Raw genomic sequence first — 22,504 nt, forward strand, 5'->3', positions numbered from 1 at the left:
GTCCTAAAAGCTCTCTGTGGCTTTTTTTTGAGCGCCAGTCCAGATTGTATTGCTTTTATCTATTTTTAACAGTTCCAGCCTTTGCTTTGCACATCCCCCCGGGAATGTTTTCAGTGCTGTGAGCGGTGGGAAAGTGGTGTGTGGTGCACCAGGGTGACAAACTGGGTATACCCCAGGAGTGACATGTCTTGGGGCAGGATTAGATGGAAGGAAAGTGCCCGGTCCTGGGTCTCCATGAGCTTTAAGACTTGTCTGGTGGCGCAGTCCCAGCTACAGTCCCATTTCTGAGCCTTTGACCACAGCTGTCTGTTGGAGCACGCTCCTCCCCGATCATGGTGTGCCTGGTACTCCGTGGTCTGCCGTGGCACAGAGCCAAACAAGGCACACAGTGAGAGGACAAAGGGCCAACACAGTTTGCAGCAAGAGCAAGTCCACCTGGATAGAAGGAGAGAAATCACAAGGAGCCAAGAATGGAACGGGAGCTCAGATATGGTATGATCTCCAGCCTTGGAGATCTTCAAAACTCACCTGGGCAAGCCACTGAGCAACCTCATCAGTTTTTGAAGCCGGTCCTGATTTGAGCACGGGCTTGGACTAGAGCCCTGCAAATTCCCTCCTGAGTGAAGTTACTCTGTGAGAGAAGAGTTAAAGGTGCGTGCTGTGCACTTCAGCTCAAATTCTGCATCAGCTTCCCAGTTGCTTTTGTCCAGAGAAATGAGATGGGCTTGTCTTCCAACAAGATGCTCCTGTGAGATTAAGTACCTGCTTTTATAAAAGATTGCGGTGTCGTTATCTTCAATGAAAGAAAGTGGTTAATATTCCCAGCTTTATTTGGATTCACCTACCCACTGCAACATACACCATTTGTCAAGCTAGATCCTGTACAATTTTCACAGGAAAAGCCGATGTTGGTCTAGCAGAACAGACAAACACATTCTGCTTCTAGGCAAAAGGCATGGCTTTTAGACATAAGTGAGAGTCAGGAGGGTGACTTGAGATCCACCACAATGAGGATCCCTTTGGGAGTATAAGATGTGATGATGCTGCAGTGCTAGCATTACATCAGTAACTCGTTCCCTGGATCCTGTTTATTTCCCTCTCATCCTCTGTCCCCCTGTGGTCTCTTTTGTGTTTTTTTTTAGTTGCCTTTGAAACCTATAATCTTCAATGCCATCTTCCAATTTCAGAGATTTCATCTGAATACATCTCTCAAAATCAAGCTAAGATGAGGGGGAAGTCCAGTATCAAGAATCCAAAGAAAACACTTTGTTGTGTAGGACTTTGCCTTAGGGAACAGTGTTGACAAATGCTGGTCACTGTTTTTGCTCGTGTTACTCCTCCCAGGAACCTCTTCCAGCCTTTCTATGCTCTGACAGCTAGAGATGTTCCCCTCATTTCCAGCACCAAGAAAATGATGTCACTTGCGCTGTCTGCCTGAAGTTTCTCAGGTCCTAGCAGAGCTCACCATCCAACTGCTATCACTGAGCTTCAGCAGATCATAGAATGGTTTAGGTTGGAAGAGACCTTAAAGATTATCTAGTTCCAACCCCCTGCCATGGGCAGGGACACCTCCCTCTAGACCAGGCTGCTCAAAGCCCCATCCAGCCTGGCCTTGAACACTTCCAGGAATGGGGCAGTCACAGCTTCCCTGGGCAACCTGTTCCAGTGCCTCACCACCCACACAGTAAGGAATTTCTTCCTAATATCTAATCTAAATCTTCCCTCTTTCAGTTCGAAACCATTCCCCCTCATCCTATTGCTCCACTCCCTGATAAAGAGTCCCTCCCCATCCTTCTTGTAGGCCCCCTTTAGGTACTGGAAGGGGCTATAAAGTCTCCCTGGAGCCTTCTCTTCTCCAGGCTGAACAACCCCAACTCTCTCAGCCTGTCCTCATAGCAGAGGTGCTTCTGATCATCTTTGTGGCCCTTGCAAGAACAAATATATTCACATGATTAAGGGAGCCACAAGAAGCCACCTAATTTGGGTAGTAGAAACTTGAACCCAGGAACTAGTCTGCTGTGACTCTGAGCATCAGGTACCAGATCTTGCTTTAGTGAAGCTACACATAGCGAGGCACACAGCTCTCTCAACAGCAGCCAGAATCACATCAGTACAACATGGTATCTCCCGAGTGCAGTGCAGATTATGACTAATTTATGTTGCTGGTTTTGGCCCTAGCCAGACAGCTTAATATGGTTCAAATTCATTACTGAAGACCAGAGCAGAGAGCTGTGTGCATGGAGTAATATGCACAATCACTGCGATGGGCAGCTTAAAAGTTGTGCTCCTAAATGTAGGGCTCCTGACCCTTTATGACCTAGTTGGCTCCGTTGCATTAAAGCTACTGTGTAAATGTGAATACTTCAGGCTTTCAGTTTCTGCTTTGTATTGAATACCTTATACTTGGAGAATGGCAGCAGAAAACCATATTCCAATTTTGGGAAGCGGTGCCCTGTGTCAGATCAGTATGTTCTGTGCCACTTCTCCTGTATCTTCCTGATTGCTTGGCATCTTCTGTCCTCACTTTTGACCCATAATAAGTGCAGCAACCAAAAAAGCTTGATTAGTGGAGGGTGAAGGATGTCCAGAGGGATATACTGACTTCAGGAAAACCCAAATTTAGGAGAAACTAGAAATGGACTTTTAGACCCTTCCTTAGCATGGAGCTGGCCGTAACCACCAGGATTATTTGAGAGCGGTCCAGTTGTATTGCTGGAGTGAATGGCAGGGGGATTAGAGGGAAGAGCTGGGCAGATCTGGGGCTGTGAGAGGAGATAATCTCTGTGAGCTGCCCCTTGGAGGGACAAAACCCCATGACTAATCCCCATCTGTATGATCCGATGGAGTACCTGTGCAGCTGGGGTCATCCTGTGTACTACTCACCTCAGTAACAGGGTACAACAGCCTTCTAGGCAGAAGGCTCAGCAGGTGTTAGCACACAGGAGAAGTGTGTTAGATGCGTGTAAGTGAGAAGGGATTGTAAATATAGACAATTCAGGGACTTTTTTTTTTTTTTCCTGGAAATGGGTGAGTGGTTCAAGGAAAGGTAAAGGCAGTTATGGTTATGTACAGATTAAAGACAAAGTGTATGCATACCTCAGCAGGGATGATGAAGCATCATTTGAAAGGGGCAGGATTAAGGACAGGCAGCTCCTCAGTTTTAGAAAACAGGACTGGAAAATTCTGGAATAGCACATGGCTAACCCTCTGGAAATCACTTCCTTTTCACACTCAGTTTCTTTAATGTTTTTACTTTTTAGGAATATTGAGATATAATTCCCTTTGCCATTTTATCTGACATCCCATAGTGTCCGGTCCCAGTTGCCCAGGGCACAGAGCTCCCTGGAGCCTGTGAGAGAGGGGGAGAAGGAGATGGGCTCAGCCCCCCTTTCACCCCTGCTTCCCTGTACCCACCAGTGCCACAGGGGCCATGGGACATTAGAATAGAAGCTGGAGGCCACTCATTTCAAGTGTGCTAATAGTGACTTCATCCGCTGCTTGCATAGTCCTGAGATAGATGTTTATTTGTGATCAAAACACTAAACAGTCATCATGAGTGACTGGCTGCGCTGAGCGCAGTCCAGAGAAGCTCAGACATCCCTAAACCCCAAATCCTCTTCCTCTTATCTCCTCCTCTTTGCCCAGAGGTCATCATCTCACGCTGTTTCTTTTCTGCTGGAAAACAAAGGTGGACCACAGCTGTTAAGTCCTCCCTGTCTCTGCTGACCATATGTGGCAGAGTGCTGCTGGGGTTCAAAGGCCTCGCAAGGTGCTCCTTGGCCAGAAATCTCTTGATGACACTGCCTTGCTCGACATGTGCCCATCCCAACAGACAAACTCATCACACCCCGCCTTAGTCCCCCCCCCCCCCCCCCCCCGTGAAGGGCAAGGTGCACCGTGCAGTGGCCGTGGCAGTTGTCTCCTTCGAGGCTCAGGGACACACGGAGGCACTGGGATGGGAGGGGGGTTAGGAGCAGAGGCACCGGGATCCGGCTCCGGGGAGCCGAGCTGTCCGGGCGCTTTGAAAAGCCGCTCGGGCGGCAGTAGGGGATCTCTAGGCCCCCCCCCCCCCAAAAAAAAAAAACCAAACAAACAAACAACCCACAAAAAACAAACAACAAACAAAAAAAAGTAAAATTAACTATAAAGAAACACGCCCGGGGGCTGCCCGCCTCTCTGAACAACACTGAAGAAGGGGAGAGGGAGGGTAAAACACGCCGGGACCCCCCCGCCCACCTGCGGGGGGTGCGGAGGGGCGGTGAGCGGCCGCCCCGCCCCGTCGCTTTCTGTCCCCTCTCCCGCGCCGTACGGCCGGGCGCGCGCCGGCTCCATCCGCTGGCAACTTTGTGGCGCGGGCGGCGGTGCCGCCGCGGCTCTGCCCTCAGCTGAGGCGGCAGCGGGGGGCGACGGTTGACCCCCCGCCCGGGCCCACCCCGCCATGGCCGGCATCGGCATCGACCATTCCAAGCTGCCCGGAGTCAAAGAAGGTAGCCGTCACCCCCACGGGGAGGGCGGCGTGGGGCGGGGGGGCGCGAAGCCCGGCCCCGGGCGTGGAGAGCTGGACGGGACGGGGCGATTCGGGGTTGTGGTGGTGGTGGTGGTGGGAATTGGGGGAAGGAAGGGGAGAAACTCTTCTTTTAAACGAAAAATTGCAGCGCCGGGATGTGCCGGAGCCCTCCCCGCTTCCCCCTGCGTTGTCCCCGGCTGTGCGGGTTGGAAGGAGGGCAGGGGAGGGGAGGACAGGCCGAAGAGGGAGCAGCAGCCTTAGCTTGGCCGCCAGCCGCGGCCGCCCCTCCGAGCTCGGCCGAGGGCTCGGCTCCTCGGAGGCGGGGGGCGGCGGGGAAGCGCCGGTTTTCCCCGGGAGAAGGCGAGGAGAGGCGCTGGGGGAGGGGGACAGCCCTTTGTCTGCGCCGGGGCCGCTCCTGGCGCTTCTGCTCGGCTCCCCCCCACCCGCCCCTACTCCTCTCCCGGCTGGGGGGGCCGGGGAGGGCTCCCACGGCAGATGAGCCCTGCTGTGAAATAGCCCGGGGAGCCTTCGGGCTACTGACACGGAGGTGCGGCTCGGCTGGGTTCAGAGGCTCCGCTCGGGGCACTGGGACAATGGGAGCGGAACTGTGAATATCCACAAATGTGGTGATTTGAGGGGACTGGCCCGGTTAAAAAATACTTCAGCCTACGGGTTGTTTGTTTGTTTGTTTGGGTTTTTTTTGTGTGAGGGCTTTGCCCTGCGCTGAGCTTTGGAGCACCAAGCAGCCTTCTCCGCTCTGCAGAATCCTTGGGCACCCCAAGAACTCAGGGGAAGGGTGCCCTGCTCGCTTTCTGCAAAATCTCTGTGCGCCCCAAAAGTGCAGGGGAAACGTCCCTGCTCACTTTCTGGGTGTCCAACTGCAGCAGCTGCCGCTGGCCACGGGTTTAGCCTGTGCTCAGTACACGGAGTCACCTTCAGTTGGGCCAGGTTGGCCTCGGCTTCCCTCCTAGCAGAGAGGATCTGCTTAACGTCTGTGCCTTTAAGCTTAATTAAAGGTGCCCTAGAGCTGCTTTGAGCTTGAAAAGCTTTGTACGAGGTAGAGTCTCTTCTTTCTGACACTGATATACATCTGTAGAAGCTCTGTCAAAATCAAATTGTTTCAGATTTATGCCGTAGTAATGAGAATACTGCATGCCTGTCTAAATGCAACCAAAATTCCTGAAACTTGTTTTCCTTGCTACTGGCCATTTATTTTTCTTTTTTTAAATTTCAATTCTTGCAAAACAGCAAGCGTGAATTTGATGATTCAGCTAGGCAAGAGTAGAAGAGTCCACACAGGGAGCTGGAGGTTCCTTTGAACGTCTTGTCATCCTTTTGTGTTTCACTTCTTACTGCTACTGGAAGAAAAGTAATACCCGTGGGCTGAAGTTTTAGGGGTTAATGTTGGTCCCATTAAGTCATTAGCAAAATTGTTATTGGTCATTTTAGTGTGGCCAAGATCTCATCCTTAGAGTCTGTCCAGACATGGTTACTTAAGAAAATTAATCCAATTAACCTTTCCAGTGGGTTGATTAAAGTGAATTAAATCCCTGTGTAGATGCTCTTACTCAGAATTTAAGTAGCCTTGATTTGATTTAGTTTGATTTGTTTTTGAAGTGAACTAACTGGACTAAGGTCACTTACATCGTGAATGAAAGTATGTTTATGGGGTTCTAATGAAGCTCAACCAGTCCTTGGTAAATTTGCACCTACAGTTACTGTGGATTAAGTTTCAAGAGTGTCCTGGTACGATGCTCTGTTGTTACCTGATAGCGATTGGATTAAAGCAACGTCCCAGGGCAGCTCCAACGTGCAAAGTACGTGAGGCCTGAGCCATGTTCTGCAAAGCCTCTGGCATGTTTCACGCTTTTAGTTTAGTGACATCATTTGTTTTTATTGTGCTAAGTGTTGAAACTGAGCTATGCTTTGGATTAGATCTTTTCATGCTTGGCGTTAATGCCAACCAAGGAAAGAAATGCGTTGCCTTCCATACCTAGGGAAATATTTATTGTTCTGATACAGAAATCACTGTTGATCCTTCTGGAAAAACAATCCCTTTCTTCATTTCGGGGTAAAGGTCAGTTTAGTCATTCATTAACAATGAAAAACATTGTTTTGGTTTGGCTACTTTGTTCTTTACCAGCTGTCCACTGGGAGAAGAGGTGCTGAGTCCAGGTTCTCCCTTGCAGTGTCATCCTCCTCTTCTGGTGGGGTCTCGGAAACTCTTCTACAAGCGAGGTCACTTCTGTGCAATGGTGGCAGAAAAAAAATCTGGTAACTGTAGCTTGGTGCTGCAGGAAGTCTTGCTTCTTGTGTTTACTTTCTTTTTTTATCTTTAAAAACATTTATATTAGCTGGAGGCCTGATACAGGTGGCATTTTGCTGGTGAAAACTGCTTCAGCTGGTACAGTTTATTTTGTAGGCAGGGGTTTACTGGTGTAAAATACACCCTCAAAACACTCTCTTTCTAGTATAAACTAGACCTTGGTGCTGCAGCCTGGTGTTACAGAGCCATTTTTCCATGGGCAGTAAAGTGGATGTTCTGACCACTGTGGTCAGTAAAGCTCTTGTAAGTTATTTACTGAAGGTTTTGGTGTTAGTTGCAATCTCTGGGCTGAGTTTCTCTCCCTGTGTTTCTATTCTCCTCTCAAGTGTCTGTGACATTTTCTCTTTTCACAAAGCAGCTTTTGCTGTGTGCTCTTTTGACCTGCCCCAGGGGATTGCTCGGCTCTGTGTGTGTAGATCTCTCTTACTTGAGGTCTCATTTGTGAGCCTTTTGGGAACAAAAGCATCCTGGAAATATTATTTTAATTATTACTTAAAAGCAAATAAAAGGGCTCTGCTTGATTTCTAACCATTTGTTTCTCATCTCTTGTGATCTGATGCTTTTTTTTTTTTTATCAGCTAAAATTGGGAAGGGCTACACCCTCTCCCTGGCTGCCAGTTTTAAATGAGCTCTTCGGTGCAGCTCCCCCTGCCATGTCCAAGCTCTGGGTATTGCCTCTTGGACCTGGGAGCATCCCTGCCTGGGAGCTGCACGGGGCACGTTCCTGGGGAGGTATTTTAGAGCTGCGCAGACCTTGCCCCTCTCTGGAGGACGTACTTGTGGTCCCTCTGCTGTTGCTGCCTTTGCCAAAGGGGTGAGGTCTGTGGCAATGGCTTTGTGAAGGGGATGCCTCTCTTCTAAGACTGAGGCTCAGTCCCTCATCCAGTGTAGACCCTGAGAGCCGTCAGTTGTTAGTGGTGGCAGGTAGAACCCAGGTATGGGCTTCCTCACCAGGGAATCCTGATCTTTGTGTCTGTTTGAATCCTCTGTGAGGAGAAAAAAGGGAGGTGTTGGGAGGAAGAGGGACCCTGTGCTCTGCTGCAGCAGTGTACTGCTCTTTGGAACTGTGGAAAATTGCAGTGGCTTAAGTGTTTTTGTTTAATCTTATTTTTAGTAGTACTATAAAGATGCATAAGGGCAGTATGTCTGTGCCAATCATTGGAGCCAACCCTGCCACGCTGCTGTCTCTTGAGCTCTAGTCTTGACAAAGGCTGATTGTGCCACTTGTACTTGGAGAGGCACAGCAACAATGCTCGCACTATGGTTTCCACTCTTCATTAAGCATCTGATTTGACTTTCTGAAGCTCCTGATCTGTACATTCAAATGCTGCTAGTTGTAGTCTGCTGCCAGAGAGGCTACTTTCCCAATTGTGGCAGTAAAAGATAACCTCTGACTGTGGCCTTGGGGAAACAGGAAGGGCTTGAATCTTCATTTTCTGTCTTGGCAAGGCGTTCTCTGGGGCAGGCAGCCTGGCTGACTCTCTTTTGCCATAAATTGAATAAAAGTTTGCTGTAAGCACCGGTCTTCCTCCCAACCACAGCACCTTCCCTCTGACCTCTGCAGCTTAATGTGACCTTTGCTGAGACTCCTGCAATAAAAACCTCCTGGCTGCTGACTCCCCAGGGGACAGGGGAAGGGGGTCAGCTCTGAGCTGCAGTGTCTCAGGGTCTCCTAGAACAGACTGATTGATGTTACCTGCTTATTTCAGGGCTTTTGGTGCCTGTGTGTGCTCAGCAACACGATGGTGGAGGAGAGGAACTTGCTGTCTGTCAAAGGTGGAAGGGGGTTCAGAAAGTGTTGATGGCTGGCATGATGTCTGTTGAGGAGGTTTGCTTTGGAATTTTTCAGGGACTGGTGTTGAGGGATGAGATGTCAGCTGTACTCATGTGAAGGAAGGGTTGGCCTTTAACTGGATTAATATAATCAGGGCAACAATGTTGAGAGCAGCTGGGGGTCAGCCAGGTCACTGTGAAGCCACCTGCACCATGCCCTTTGGCTCCAACTGAGATTTTTTCCTTGCAGCGTGATGTGCATTGTCACGGTTTTCTGCTTTGTGACTTCCTCGGAGAAGGGCTCTGAAAAATTCAGGCAAGCTGGATGGCTTGGGGGCAGTGAGGAGCTGGAGGGTGGTGGGACATAGATGCAGGCTTTTCTTTCTAGGTCACTGGTTCATGTCCAGCTCTTCTGAGTAATAGGAGGTCTGTTTTTCCAGCATGCATGAATTCAGTAGCTGAGGCTGTCGTACTCATTTCACTTCTGGTTAAAGCTGGGTGAAAGTTTTATTATGCATTCAGTTGTTCCGGGTCTGCAGTGCTTGGCAGAGGAGATGGGCAGGATTAGCATATTTCATGCTCTTGGCTCCAAAACGCAACTGAGCAAGCAGGTCTGCCTCCTCCCAACCCTTAAATCCTTAGCACTGTCCTCTGCGAGCTGCCGTGGAGGTTGTACTGAGGCAAAAAGATTTCTCAAAAAGCAGTCTTTGGCAGAGAGGAGCTTCCAGACTCATGTTGATGCCTTCTACAGAGATGTTTCCTTAGTTACTGACAAATTTTTGGGCTGGGATAAGAGGGGGGACAGTCTGTTTTGCCTTGATTCCGGGGGGGTGGGGGTGGGGGGGGAGTTGGTGGCTTCCTCCGTTTGTCATACTAGGACTCTGGCTGGCTATCACCCATTGCTCCTCTCCAAGTAATGATCCCAGCCAAAGGCTGTGTTGCAGACAGCATTGTGTTTGCTGTGACCATGGGCCCCTGTTTACTCTTCAATTTCCTGTGGCCATGAGCACTGTCAGAGGGTGTGTGTGTGCCAGGCAGGAGTTGGAGATGGCTGCTGCAAGGAGCAGGAGAGGCCAGTTGTGCTCTCTCTGGGCACAGGAAAAACCCCACTTGGAGAAGCAATGGGACATCCCTGGGGGCTGTGTGAAGCTTCTCTGTTTTGCTGGAAAAAGCTTTCTTTTTCTTGCTCAGAGACATCCAGTTCACATGAGTGTGGTGATTTATAGATGAAGTGACATGTTCCCTCCCTGCTTCCTTGTCCACTTCCCAGAGTGTCCCCAGCTGGCTGGCTTCCCCCTCACTTGCTGCTGCTCCTCTGCATAGTGCTGGTTTGAAGGCTGAAGGACTGAGGAAGGGGGCCGATCTGTGGGTAAAACTGCCTTAAAACTCGAGAAGCTTAGGTCCAGTTTCTAGTGTGGCACTCACTGCTGGTTTGTCTTGTTTGTCTTTCTCCAAAAAGATGATAAAGATATTTGCCACTTTGCTGCTGGTGGCTTGCACTGCAGGAAGCAAAGGGTGTTTGCTGAGCATTTCCACTGGGAAAGCAGGGCTGCCATCTCCCCAGAGGCTGCTGTGTGTTGGGAATACTCCATGTTCACCTTACAGTGCTGGCTTCTCCATAGGACACAGGATGGGACCTTGTGGAAGTCCATTGACACTTCATTTGTATTTCCTTTTTAAAAATAGAAATTAGAGCTTTCCCACTGTGTTCTTTCTCAGTACCTGAAGATACCACACAGCTCGTTGAATGAGTGCTATATGGCCTTGGCACTGTATGGCAGCTGGGAGAGACTTTATCAGGACTGGAAAGAGAGGTCCCACACAGATCCATAATCAAGGACAACTGAAATGACACATGAAGGAAACCATGATTAAACTAGGCTTTCATCTGCTCTGTTTCTTCATGTACCCTTACGGTATGATTCTGGCTCTGATAAATGATTGAGAAGTTGAAAAAGGAGAGTGCACCATCACACTATATGTATAACAGTTGCAAGGCAGGGCTGTCCTGAACTTTGCACTGAACAGAGGAGACCAGTTATGCCTGGGTGCTCATAAAATCTACGCTGTAACCCTGGGTGCCTTGTAAATTAGGCTTGCCAGGAGTGTTACTTTCCCTGGGAAGAAAGGTGTGGATGAAAGCCTGCTCAGAAGCTCGGCACAGCCTTTCTGCCCCTGCCCAAGGATTTTGTGTCAGGCTCCGGAAGCTCAACTGATGATTATTTTAATTGCACGCCAGCCCACGGTGCTACCGCTATGATGCTCGGTCAGCCAAATAAAAATAGTGAGATCTTTTTGACTGGGGCTGGTAGCGGCTTGGTCCGTGCGCTCTTCACAGCTCTGCCTGTGGTGAGTGCTGTTCAGGACAGAAAGTTGAAGTGGGTTTGCAGTTGAGTCACTCTTCTTCACTTCTCTTTTCAAAGGAGGTGTAAAAAGCTGCGTGCAGTAAAACTTTGAGTTCCTGTGTGCATGTGGGTATGATTTGCTCTCTTCCCAGCCCTGCTGAACCAGGACTGTGTGGCTGGAGGAATTGGCTTTAGAGGAAATGCTATGTGGGCTCAATACGTGGTGTTCATTAAGTGATGACAAAGGGGAAGAGGACATAAATGAGCAAATATTTGAAGGCACTGAGAGACAGGCATACCTTAAGGACACCGACAGGGCTGACCAAGAAGTAATGGGACAAAAGGGGGGAAGGAAGTTTATGAAAACAGGAATATTTCCTGGCAGTGAGAGGTGTATTTTTTCTTTCTGCAGAAACCTCTCCAAATGATACAGTGCATATAGTTTTGTCCCTTTACAACCAGACAGACCAAAAGACTGGAGCATGCCCTGGCAGGGGATGTTCCTCACAGAGGAACTGTCACCACTGACCGGGCAGGTGGGCTGGGAAGGCGTTGGCCTGGCTCAGGGCAGCCTTCCCTGGTGTGGATGGAAAACTTCTGCCCTGTCCACTCATCAGAACAGCTCTGCACTGCAAAAGCATCTGAGCTTATTGTATATGTCTGTTATGGATATGGCAAACCTTACTTGTGAGGAGAAATTTTTTTTTTTCCTCCCTCTATTCTGAAGTTAGTTTTATTATTGGGTTGCTGGCTGGTGGGACAGGGAGGATTTATGTCTTAAATTCACCAACACCTCCTGGCTCGTTTGGTAGTACAGCTGGGGTGAGGCGATGGAGGGCAGCAGGGAAGGGCCTGGGAATTCTCCAAGCTGCCAGGGTGTTGGCTGTTTTGGTGGCACGCAGAGAGCACTGCTGTTCACAGGGCTGTGCTCTCCTGCAGGCGCGTCAGTCGGCGCCAGGTTTCTAAAGGAAGTTGGTGTTGGGAAGAGGCTGGGCTCTCCTGAGCTTGTTTGCAGTGCTGGAGAGACTGGTTCCTTGGCTAGGGCTGCATAGCCCTGCCTGCGTTCCTCACATCCCTGATGCTACAAGGCGGAAAAGGCAGGTTTGCCTCCAGCTCCGATTGCCGTGCTTAGTTACGTGGTACTCCAGGCTGTTGGCATTGCCCAGAGCATGAGCATCACCGAACAGGTGAACTTGTTAGGTCCTGATTTCTGTTGTCTCTTCTTTTACTTTGTTTAAAGCTATAAGTATACAATAACACCTAAGGGTGATTTAGCCCCCAAAGCAAAAATTTTACTTCTGACTGACTTGCAGCTCATTTTGTGCTTTCAGTGAGGAGGCATTTAAAAGGCTGCCAGCCTGCTTCTTCCTCGTGCTTGCCAACGCATGTGAGCTGTGGGCACAGCTGCCACAAAGCGGTTTGCTCCAGGTTGATGCTGGGAGTTCTGCCTCCCTGCCCGTCTGGTCCCAGAGACCATAGACTTATTCGTACTCTCTTATGCCACTGTTTTAAATCTGTAGTTGTTCTAAGGGCAGTATGCCAACACAAGGCTGTGACAGGAAGGGCGACGTGTATAGCTGTAAGTCTACTGACTGGTGACTGTTATTAGATGGATGTGAAGGTTTGACTGATCTGGGGCCAGCTTTGGTACTTTGTGTTCTCCAGAGCTGCCTAATAAACCTGGAGAACTTAAATGTGGGAAGCAAGGAGGGGAGAGGAGAGAGTACCCCCAAGGAGCTGGCGGAGCAAAGAAAAGGGGATTTGAAACAAAGCAGAGCATCCTTGGTTGGTTTGGTAGAGGAAGGTTTTTCTCACGGAGCAGATTTACAGTGCTGGCAGCAGCTGAACGGGTGGCAGACAGGAGTCCTCGCAGCCTAGCAGCCGCCTTTCTAGGAAAAAGGAAGCTGATAGGAATCTGTGCAAGAATCAGAGCTGACTGCAGGATCAGTTCAGACACCTACAGCTTTGAACGCAGCAGCTGGCCAGGTTTCCAGCAAGCCTGGGAGGCTGCCCTGAGGCCCACCCTGCTGGAGCTTTGCTTCTCGTGGTGTCTGATCTGGATGAATAGAACCTGGCTTGTTCTCCTGTGCACTGATGCTGTGGTCCCTCCTCCCAGCCGCAGCTCTGGTTTAGCTACAAGCCCCAGAGCAGTTTCAGGCTTGGCTCTAGTTACCTGAAGGGTGAGAAGAAAGTGGCATCTCTGAGGAAGTCTTTCTGCTACTTGTTCTCTCCAGAGATCCTTTTTCCTCCATATGACTGTGGGTCCTTGTGGTGTAAAACCACACTGTGGGGTTTTGAGAGGAACTAGAACCTTTTTTTGGCACTTGGCACCTTCTGCGTAGGCGTCCTCAGTCAGCCTTGCGTAAACGGTCACCAAACAGTCACTGCATGAACTTGCACCAGAGAGGCACTGAGAGCTCCCTTTCTGAATCCTGTCTCGCTTGTATTTTGCTACATTATCTTTTAGGATTAAGCTGGAGGAGAAGCCTGGGAAAGCTGACACTTTGAATTATCTCCGCTCCCGGCTGCCTGCCTGCCTGCCTCTCTGGAGCTGCTGTGTGAGCTTATTCACCACAGCCTGAAACTGAGGGCATAGAAATGCTAGTGAAGCATCTGAGATTCAGGATGCCATGGCTCCTGAAAGGCACCCTGAACCACAAAGTGGACCTGCCAACTCTCCGCTGAGAAACTACTGAACTGAGCAAGGGATTTAGGCTTGCATTTAGCAGAGAACAGAAGTTTTGCCTATCTGGGAAATGCAGCGTGTCCGTCCAAGAGTTTTGTATAGTATAAAATTGCCTAAAATGCTGAAATAAAAGCTGAAATAAACAGATCAAAGCAAAAGATGGTGATCGCTGTTTAGATGGGTGTGGGGGAAGGGAGCATATATAGTGCAAATCTCTTGAGATGCAAACTCCATGCCTGAGCGGTTTTCTGAGTGGGTGTCTGTTTTGAGTTGTGCATGAAGGGAGACTGTTTTTCTTTTCCCCCTCCCTTACACTAGTTTAAATGAGTGGTGTGGGGCATAAAACTAAAACTGCCATGACATCCTGTCTGCAAAAGAAACAAAAAAAAGAAACCCTCCAGAAAAGGGCAGTGTCATATGATCCATGGGGCACTCCTGAAGGCATGTTTTGCAACTACAGTAGTGCTTGTGGGGAACCTCTGTGTGAGCCAGGGATTTTGGCCTCTCCTGGTAAAGGTGACTCCTGTCCCACTCTCCACTGACCTGTGTGGTGGTTTGCCCTTGGGCAAAGTGAGGGTAAAACACAGCTGTTGGAGGCGGTGTTGTTTGTTTTGCTGTGATCCATGATTTGGAGGCAGTGGTGAAAGTTGACTGCCAGTAAGACTTCTCCCTGTCTTTATTGTTGGTTGTTCATTTTGCACATGTGGTGTTAGCTGAGTCAACTGAAGCTGGAGAGGATGACTACAGGAGCAACTTTTGTTCTCATTGATGATTAGGATTAACTTCCTTCATGCACAGACCCAGTTATGTCTCAAATATTGTGAGTGAAGTGTGTGTTTGGCTGCCTGGGATCTACTACTTGGCTGTGGTGTCAAACTAGCCAAACCATCCCTGACTAATATATCTACCTTGAGGTTTTTATACCTGTCCACCTGGATGTTACTGATGGGTCTACAGTGTGATGGCTGAGCGCACTGGTGACCTTTTGGGTCTGGGCAATCTTGTATGGGCTGATGGACACTGTGGCACACAAGAAAAAGCTACGGAGTCTGAGCCTGGCAGGTAATGGCTTACATATTGTGGCTTATGTATTTGCTTTCTGCTTTAGAGTGGCAAAATACTGTATGCATTCAGCCCCTCAATGCACAGAATTTCTGGAATAGGAGGCAGCAGCTGTAGCAGCAATGTTGGCTATAGGACTGAGGGGTTTTGGAAAGTTCTTGTCACTCAGATTACTTCATGTCTGGGGACCCAGCTGGACCTGGCTGAAAAGGCTGAATTTTCAAAGCATGGCTGCCAGTACTCCTTAAGGTTCAATGCCATTTTCAGGTGTGTCTGTATGTCCAACCTTGAAGTGCTTCAATTCAAAATTTTCTTGTGGAAGTCAAAGACGTGGTTTTTAACTCTTGACCTGTGGGTTGTGTTTTAAGCTTGGGGGATAAGTACAGTTGCTCTTATTTAGAAAGATTGCAGATGAAGTGATGTAGGGTGCAAATTATCCAATGATGGAAAAGATGGCAGCCTTCTGTAATAAAGGCAGAATGAGAAATTTTATCAAATTTTGTGGCTGGGGCATGCTCTAGGATTACCTTTTAACTCCCTTGTGGTGCTATTTTTTTGTGATCCTGGGTACCTCCAGCTTCCTGTTTATACTGTGCAAGAACATCACCTTCTGCTTTGGAGTGTTCAGCAGATGCTCTCTCAGTTTGAGGACTGCTCTGCAGTACAGTTTGCAGGCATGCTTACAGAAGTGAGAACCCTAAACTAGTAGCCTCAGAGAAGGCATTTCGTGAATGCTGCTGATCTCTGTTTCAAGGAAGGTTAAAAAATAGACTCGTGTTCTGAGGATTTGGTTCCAAAATATATAGTCTTCCTTTTTAAAGCATTGTTGGGCAGGTGAGAGCTTGTTGTTGTTGAACAGTGCAAACAGAGCACAAACCTCTCATGGCCTTGACCTCAAAGCATTAGCTTAGAGCAGAGAGGATAACCTCCTTCCCAGTCCCAAGCTCTTCTTAGCTTCCAGTCCAAGACTGCCAATAAAAATACCCACAAAACACCATGGTTCTTTGGCAATACTTTTTTATTTTGCATGTTTATGCTTTTAAGAATTAGGCTGAGACCCCTCAGTTTGGTTCCCCATGGGGCTGATCAGTCTCCTTGTGCTGCCTCGTAACTGCCAGCTACATGAGATGCTCCGGTGCAGTGGCTGAGAAGCAGGAATTGTTCCCTTCCCCAGGCTGCCCAGCCCTGCCCTCTGCCTGGGAGACAGAGTTTTCTAATGTCCTTGGCACTCATGGTGCCTGGTGAACAAAGCCCTAGGAATGCTGTCTGTGTAACTGCAGCTTCAGCAGTTGAGGTGTGTCCTGGCCAGCCTTCTTGGGTGCCCATGTGTGGTAGCAGGAGATCAGGAATCTCCTGGTGCAATGGGAGAGGCAGGACAGAAATGAGAGGTGCCGAGGTCAGGCCACATATCTCGCAGAGCAGCTTTGGGGGTGAGAAGGAAATGTCCCAGTTGCACATTTCCTCTGGAAATTGCCCTCTGGGTAGTCTCTCACCTCCAGCTGGGTGGATGCTTGGTCATGTTGGCTTTGTCTCAAGGAAACAACCTGCAGATTTTGGAGGGTTTACCTGGCTTGGAGTGGCCCGGCCGGTCCCTGCTGCTAAGAGTCTCTATGAGGTCCTGGCTTGTTTTTTTAATCTGTAGGGATCCTTATAACTCACCATCTTCCTGAGACTGCTGGCTTGTAACAGGCTGCACTTGCTGCTTGCCACTTAATTTGTCAGCTCTGTAAGCCTTAAAAAGTGATTTTTAGCTGATGAAACTGTTTTTTCCTGTGTCCCTTCTGTCTTTCCTCTCCCTCCTGTCCTTCAGTTCAGGATTCAAAAACTGCAGATGCTCTAAACTAAGCATGAGTCACACCTTCTAGTTTATTTTGTGAATTATCCAGCACATGATGCTGATGGGAAAATGTTGGGAGTGGAGGGGGTGGGGAGAAAGACATAGTTTTTAAGACTCAAAAGGAAATGCTTGGAGCACGCATGTGTGGTCCCTGGGTCATTGAACTGGCTGATATCCCAGAGCATGTCATATGGGCCACGTGAACCAAGGGCTCCCTTGGGCCCTTCAGCGGATGTCAAAACATGGTCTAAGACTTCAGGCAGAAGTGTGGGGTGTGTTTTGCTGTAAGCCTTGCTTGAGAAGCCAGTGGGGTTTGGCCTCTTGTAGAGCCAGTGCACATTCACGCTGCTTGTTCCCTGGATGTTAACTATCTCTTTGTCACACACCGAAGTATCGCCAGAAACATCTAAGGCTGCCTTTGCTCCTCTGTTGTGGTTACCTCCCTCTCTTTGAAGCAGTTTGGTGTTAGAAATGCTGAGCTATGAAGCTGAGGTAATGCTGGAGAAAGCTAGTGAGGCAGATGTCAGAATATAAAAAGAAAAAGGTTATTTCATGAAATTTTACCAAGTTGTTGTACCTAGAGACGTTCTTATCTTGGCCATAAAGGCAGGGTTTGTGACCATGCTTCCAAGAGCCTCAGGTGCCGTGATGCTTAGAAAGGCATATTTTTGGGGTGAGCTTCTACCAGTAGAGACCTGTGCTTGGAACTTGCAGAGAGGCTCTTCAGGATCCCTCAACCAAGCGAGCTCCCTTTTTCATGCTGCTGCACGGATTTTGCAGCCCATCAGTGCTGCAAGGGATGATGCTTCCAGTGATACTTCTGCCCTTGTCCTCCTCTGCTGGCATCTCTGCTGGCTGTGGTTAGTGGCTGGGATTCCTGGGCTGGCATATTTTTCTTTCACAGCTGTGCCAGAAGTGCATATTCCAGGCCCACTCCCTGCTGTGCCAAGGTGGATTGGCTTAATCAGACTATGGTAAATCTGTTGTTAATGTTTCACACTTCACTGGATTTGCCAATTGTAGCTGCTGTGATTGCACCCCTGCTGCTTGTTTGACTGTCTGATGGCTAGCAGCCAGGTCCAGGAGATGGGAAGTCAAGTTAATTCATAGCAGTGAATGTAACATTAATCTAACGTTTCATTTTTTGGATATACTAGTAGGAAATAAGGAAATATATTTCTTTCTCCCTTAAATAGGAAGCCTCTTGGCGAGGAGGAATTGTGAGTCTGTGCGTTGTCATTGAGGCCATCCTATTTCTCAGCACAAACCCAGTGCACATAATACCTAGTAATGAGTGTGCTGGTGCCACGCTGAGACTGGGCAGGGCGTGAGGACTAGCATCAGTGAATCATCATTTCAGACCATGCCTGGCTGGTCCACATCTCCAGTTATTTCTTAGTTGCCTCATTCTTGAATGCGTGTCTTCAAGGATGGAGGGTTGGTTTCCTTGGCCTCACTTGCAGCTGCGGTCATGCTTGACTTGGTGCCATGGGCAGTGGGTCTAGTCTTGAGGGAGTGCTCCGCACTTGCCGTCGTACCCAGACTTGCTAGGGAATTGCAGGTGTCCCCATCTCTTGCCACCTGGCTGGTTGACAGCGCTTTGTTGTTTTTGTAATGTGGTGTTCTCTTCCTTTGCATGTTGTTCTCAGGCTGATGGGACTTGGGAATAATGTGCTCTGATGAGTTGGAGGCGGTCAGCCCAGCCAAGTTTCTGACAGAGACGAAAGGTCTTGTGCCGTCTGCCCTGCCAGCAGCTTCAGCAAGCACAAAGCGAAGGCTGTGTGCTTGAGCCGGCCGTTTGCGGGTTTGTAAGAGCAGCTTAATGGGAGTGTATATGCAGCCAAGTGGCTGCTTCAGCAGTGCATGGATGAATCCGAATGTGTGAGCAAACCCAAGGTTTGCTGGTGCCCCACCAGCCTGCCCCATACTGTCTCCTCTGTGAGACACAGGCACCATGGAGCCCAGAGCTTCCAGCATATCGTTAATAACCATCCAGCTTCCCTCTCTCTGTACTGAATCTTGATGTGATAATCATCACTGTTTTAAAACCTAGCCCCTGTATGCGCATCTGCAGTTCGGTGGCTTGTCACAGAGTGTTGTCCCCACTTGCTTTGTCCCTGTGCACAGAGCTGGGCACAGCCTCAGGTCTGGTACTGCATGGGCGTGTTAGGGGTGGCCCTGGATCTGAGCTAGGCTGCTTCGGGTCATGAGCCTGTTGTGGTACCCTGGGCTGTGTGTGCTTCCTGGCCCAGGCACTGAGCTCCAAGTGGCACAGACCTGTCCTGCAGTGCCAGACCAACCCAGACAGGAGCCTTGGTCCCTGCTTTATGTCTCTGTCATCCAGCATCTTTCAGCTGTGGCCCATACAAAGTGAGTACCAGAGGAGTTTGCTTTGTTTTCCTTATTTTTCTTGTTTGTTTAGTGATCTATGGACTACTTCAAACAGATCTCTGGAGAAGCAGCTAGAAGAAGCAGGCCCATCTATACAACACAACAGTATATGCACATGGCCCTTTTATTTTGAGTCCATGCTTTCTTTAGAAAGTTTCTAGTGGCCTATCAATCCAAAAGGGTTAAAACAATCATTGCTCTATTGTAGGAAGGAAGCTTACCAGAGGAGATGAGACTTTTTTTGGATTGGTGCAAGACTGTTAAGGGAAGAGCAGCAGTGTTCTATTCTACCACGGCCTTCCCGCTTTCTCACCTGTACACGAGGCGTGTTTCTGTAAACGTGTTTTTTCCCAAACAAACAGAGAAGCGTGTCTGGGTGTGGGTACAATGGAGTGAAAAAAACTCAAAGTCCTCCTCTGCACGTGTGCCTCCGGGGAGGAAGGAGCAAAGGTCTGCCAGCACCATCAGCACCATGACTGATAAGGCAGAGCTCTTGAATTCCACAGGGATCAGAGCAGTGTATGAGCCTGTTCAGAAATGAGTTGGGAAAGGCTGGGATGCAGTTTCATAAGCATTTCTTACAGTAGCAACCTCTATGCAAAAAAATACACAGCTCTGAATTGTTCATCCTTGCTCCTATGCTGCCTACCTTGTGTTGCTAGTACAGCTGTTCAGGCAGCTGTGCAGTGGACTTGCTCAGAGACCTATTGTGTTTGAAAATAACACTTCCCTTCCCTTCCCTTCTTTTTTTTTTTTTTTTTTTTAAACTGTCAGGAGCAACTCCTGCTTCTTGAATATGTGGTGGTAAAAACACAGCCCTAGACTTGGGTAAGCTGGTTGTGGCTCTGTATCAAGATGTCTTTGCTTAGCTCTGAACTTGATAGTAGGGGTCAAACCTTTGACTTGGAGGTGCTCTTCCAGCAGGCCAGATGATGTTTGTTGTAAGCATGCTGCAAAGCTGAATAGTATTAAAGTCCACAGAAATAAAGTCTCTTTGGGCAAGATCCCCATGTCCCATCCCATAAAAACACGTGTTCGTGACCACCAGGCACCCTGAGTATGTCACCTGGGAGTAGCAGTGCTGCCTGCTGCTCAGCTGTGGTTTTCCCAGTTCTGTGGCTGAAGGCAGCATTTCTTTATTTATACACAAATACCCATTGGAAGTGTTTCAGTGTTACTTAGTGTTTTGTATTCTCCTTCCTTTTTTAAAAGAAGTTGCAATAAAAAGAAAAAAAGCCATGAAAAAACTTTAATTGCACCGTCCAGAATTGTACATGCTTAAAGTGAGTCACTATGGGATCGTATAACCATAATCTTTGTCCTCATCTCCACCCTGCTGCATGTCACTCTCCTTCCCTGAAGCGCTGCTCTAGCTTCTAGGAGCTTTTGTCATCTGTAAAACACTCTACAATGCAGAAAGAGTCAACCAAAAATTCTACTGAATACCACAAATGCTTTATCCTTTATCTGACCTCTTAGTACTACAACTAGAAACTCTTCTAGATATTTTGTGAAGATACCTCAGTGCAGATCTTTACGCTTCTCTGTCGGAGCATGTGTGTCAATGTGAGAAGGGGGAGGGCTTGTGTGACTGTGGCTTGGGAAGACGCGGCTGCCTTCTCCTTTCCTTGTAGTATTTTCCATCCTTTGCGGTGGTGGAAATGCTTTATTTTCTCTGATTCTGAAACTTTCATAAATTCCCCTTGTAGTTTTGGTACGTTCTGGGGGATTTGGAGTTATTTTCACTTTCTCTTCTAGGCTGTTGCTGTGCTCTGCTAAAGGTTTCTCCTGTGGAGTGCAGCAGCAGTGGCTTGTACCTCCCTCTGCAGCTTCTGAAGCACCTTGTAGTTCTGTGCTTTGTGTCGTACATTTCAAAGGGGAGAGATTCCCCTCTTGGGTCCTGTTAAGCTGCTTAGCTTGTCACATTCAGGAAAAACAAGTGACAGACCTCCCTAGTCTTAATTTTGCAGTGCCCCTGTCTTAAACTCCTCTTCAAGCAGATGGGAACCCTGTGTATGGCAGGTGTACGGATCGGGGCCCTGTAGCCTGTACGGCAGTTTGGGGGCACAGGTCAGTTTGTCCTTGGTTCACGGGGAAGCTGATGTGTATCTACCACCAAAAGACTGAACCTGATGGTGCCTGTGGGTCCCTGTCCCAATATGTGTGTGACTTTTGTGTTTTGATGCCTCGCTGCCTATCATAACAAGTTAAAAATAAACCTTGGTGTTATTCTACAGTGTGGGTAGAGCATTCCTTTGAAAGTTCAAGTGCGAAAGTGATAGGCATTGGCAAAAATCTGCCACTTTCAGACTGGTGCCAGAGGGAGCTCATCCCCTTCTCATTTAGCTTGTCTCCAGGTTTTTTTCAGTGTCTTTTTAGGAAGCTGTGCTTATCCCTGCTGGTAATGCTGTGGCTGATCCTGTGTCTGAGTTCTAGGTACATAGCCAGCATCTGCACTTGAAAAAATCATTGGAGCTTACAGGAGACAACTGTAAAATGATCTCTGAGCCAGTAGAAATGCCTTGGAGCAAGAGCTGTGAAGCTCAGTCTGCTCAGCTCTGTGGAGGTCACAGTGTGTATGTCTTTGTGCGGAGAAAATACTACTCGGAGTCTTTAACTTCCCAAAGAGAGTCATAGTAAGCACGAATGCTTGACCTTGGTTTTTGTTTAACACACACAGCGTGGGCATTGGTATGAATCTGGGTGAAACACAGTTTTGTATGGGAGGTCTGATCCAGTGATGGTGTGGGCAGCTCTGTTCTTAAACTAAAGAAGTGGAGGTGGAGGGGAGAGTGGAGAAGGTGTGTTATGCAAACAGGGACAAAGAAGTGAGTCCGTGTAGAAATAGCCACAGGTGCAAAAGGAGGAGAAAACCACAAGGCCACACCTTGGCTGATAGAAAGCAAATGTGTCAGAATTCTCTGTGTATTTATGCTCCCACAACCCCCATATCTCTTTTTTGGTCCTAATGCTAACTCTCTTGGCTCTGTTTCCCTGTCCAGTGTGTCGAGACTTTGCTGTTCTGGAAGATCATACCTTGGCCCATAACTTGCAGGAGCAAGAGAGTAAGTAGCAATGATCTTTGGAACAACCTGAAGCAATTTTGTCCCAACAGATATCTGGTTCTGGTTTTGCTGAGAAAAACTCTCCCTACTTTTATTTAATTTTTATTCTTTTTATGGAATATGGGTTATTATTACTGTCGTCACAGCCCGCTAACACTGCTCTGCATTCTGCCCCACCTCACCTTGTGCCCTAGAGATAGATGCATTTCATGTTTCAATTTTGTGCCTCTTTTAGAGTTGTTTATGCTATTTATGATAAAACTGCATGTGGGAGTGCACTTGAGGTTTTGTTGCTGTGCAAGGTTTTTAGAAATGACTAGCAATTTTGGAAGCTTCCAGTTTTATAGGCTGACCTGAGGTGCAACCAGAATTCTTTTACTTATTTCAAAATTGCTAGTGCCTGCCTTTTGAAAGGAGGTTTCTTTTTAAGACATTTTGAGGTAGGGCAGCTGTACGCTACAAGGGTTTGAAAAGGAGAAAAAAAGTACAGCTAGGAACTTCAAAATGACTGT

General features: G+C 48.3%; 1 protein-coding gene across 3 annotated transcripts in view; it reads left to right on the forward strand.

Moving 5' to 3' along the window:
• Nucleotides 1-4,294: 4,294 nt before the first annotated feature.
• CCDC50 (coiled-coil domain containing 50) overlaps nucleotides 4,295-22,504 on the forward strand; it is a 44,995-nt gene continuing 26,785 nt past the window's right edge. For all 3 annotated transcript variants that reach the window (XM_063337675.1, XM_063337676.1, XM_063337677.1), the window contains exons 1-2: nucleotides 4,295-4,487; nucleotides 21,930-21,992. In XM_063337675.1, coding sequence (XP_063193745.1) covers nucleotides 4,439-4,487; nucleotides 21,930-21,992 — 112 coding nt within the window. In that variant the 5' untranslated portion in view covers nucleotides 4,295-4,438. The remainder of the gene's footprint in view (nucleotides 4,488-21,929; nucleotides 21,993-22,504) is intronic.

The sequence above is a fragment of the Chroicocephalus ridibundus genome, chromosome 6, assembly GCF_963924245.1.
Source record: "Chroicocephalus ridibundus chromosome 6, bChrRid1.1, whole genome shotgun sequence".
NCBI classification, from domain to species: domain Eukaryota; kingdom Metazoa; phylum Chordata; class Aves; order Charadriiformes; family Laridae; genus Chroicocephalus; species Chroicocephalus ridibundus.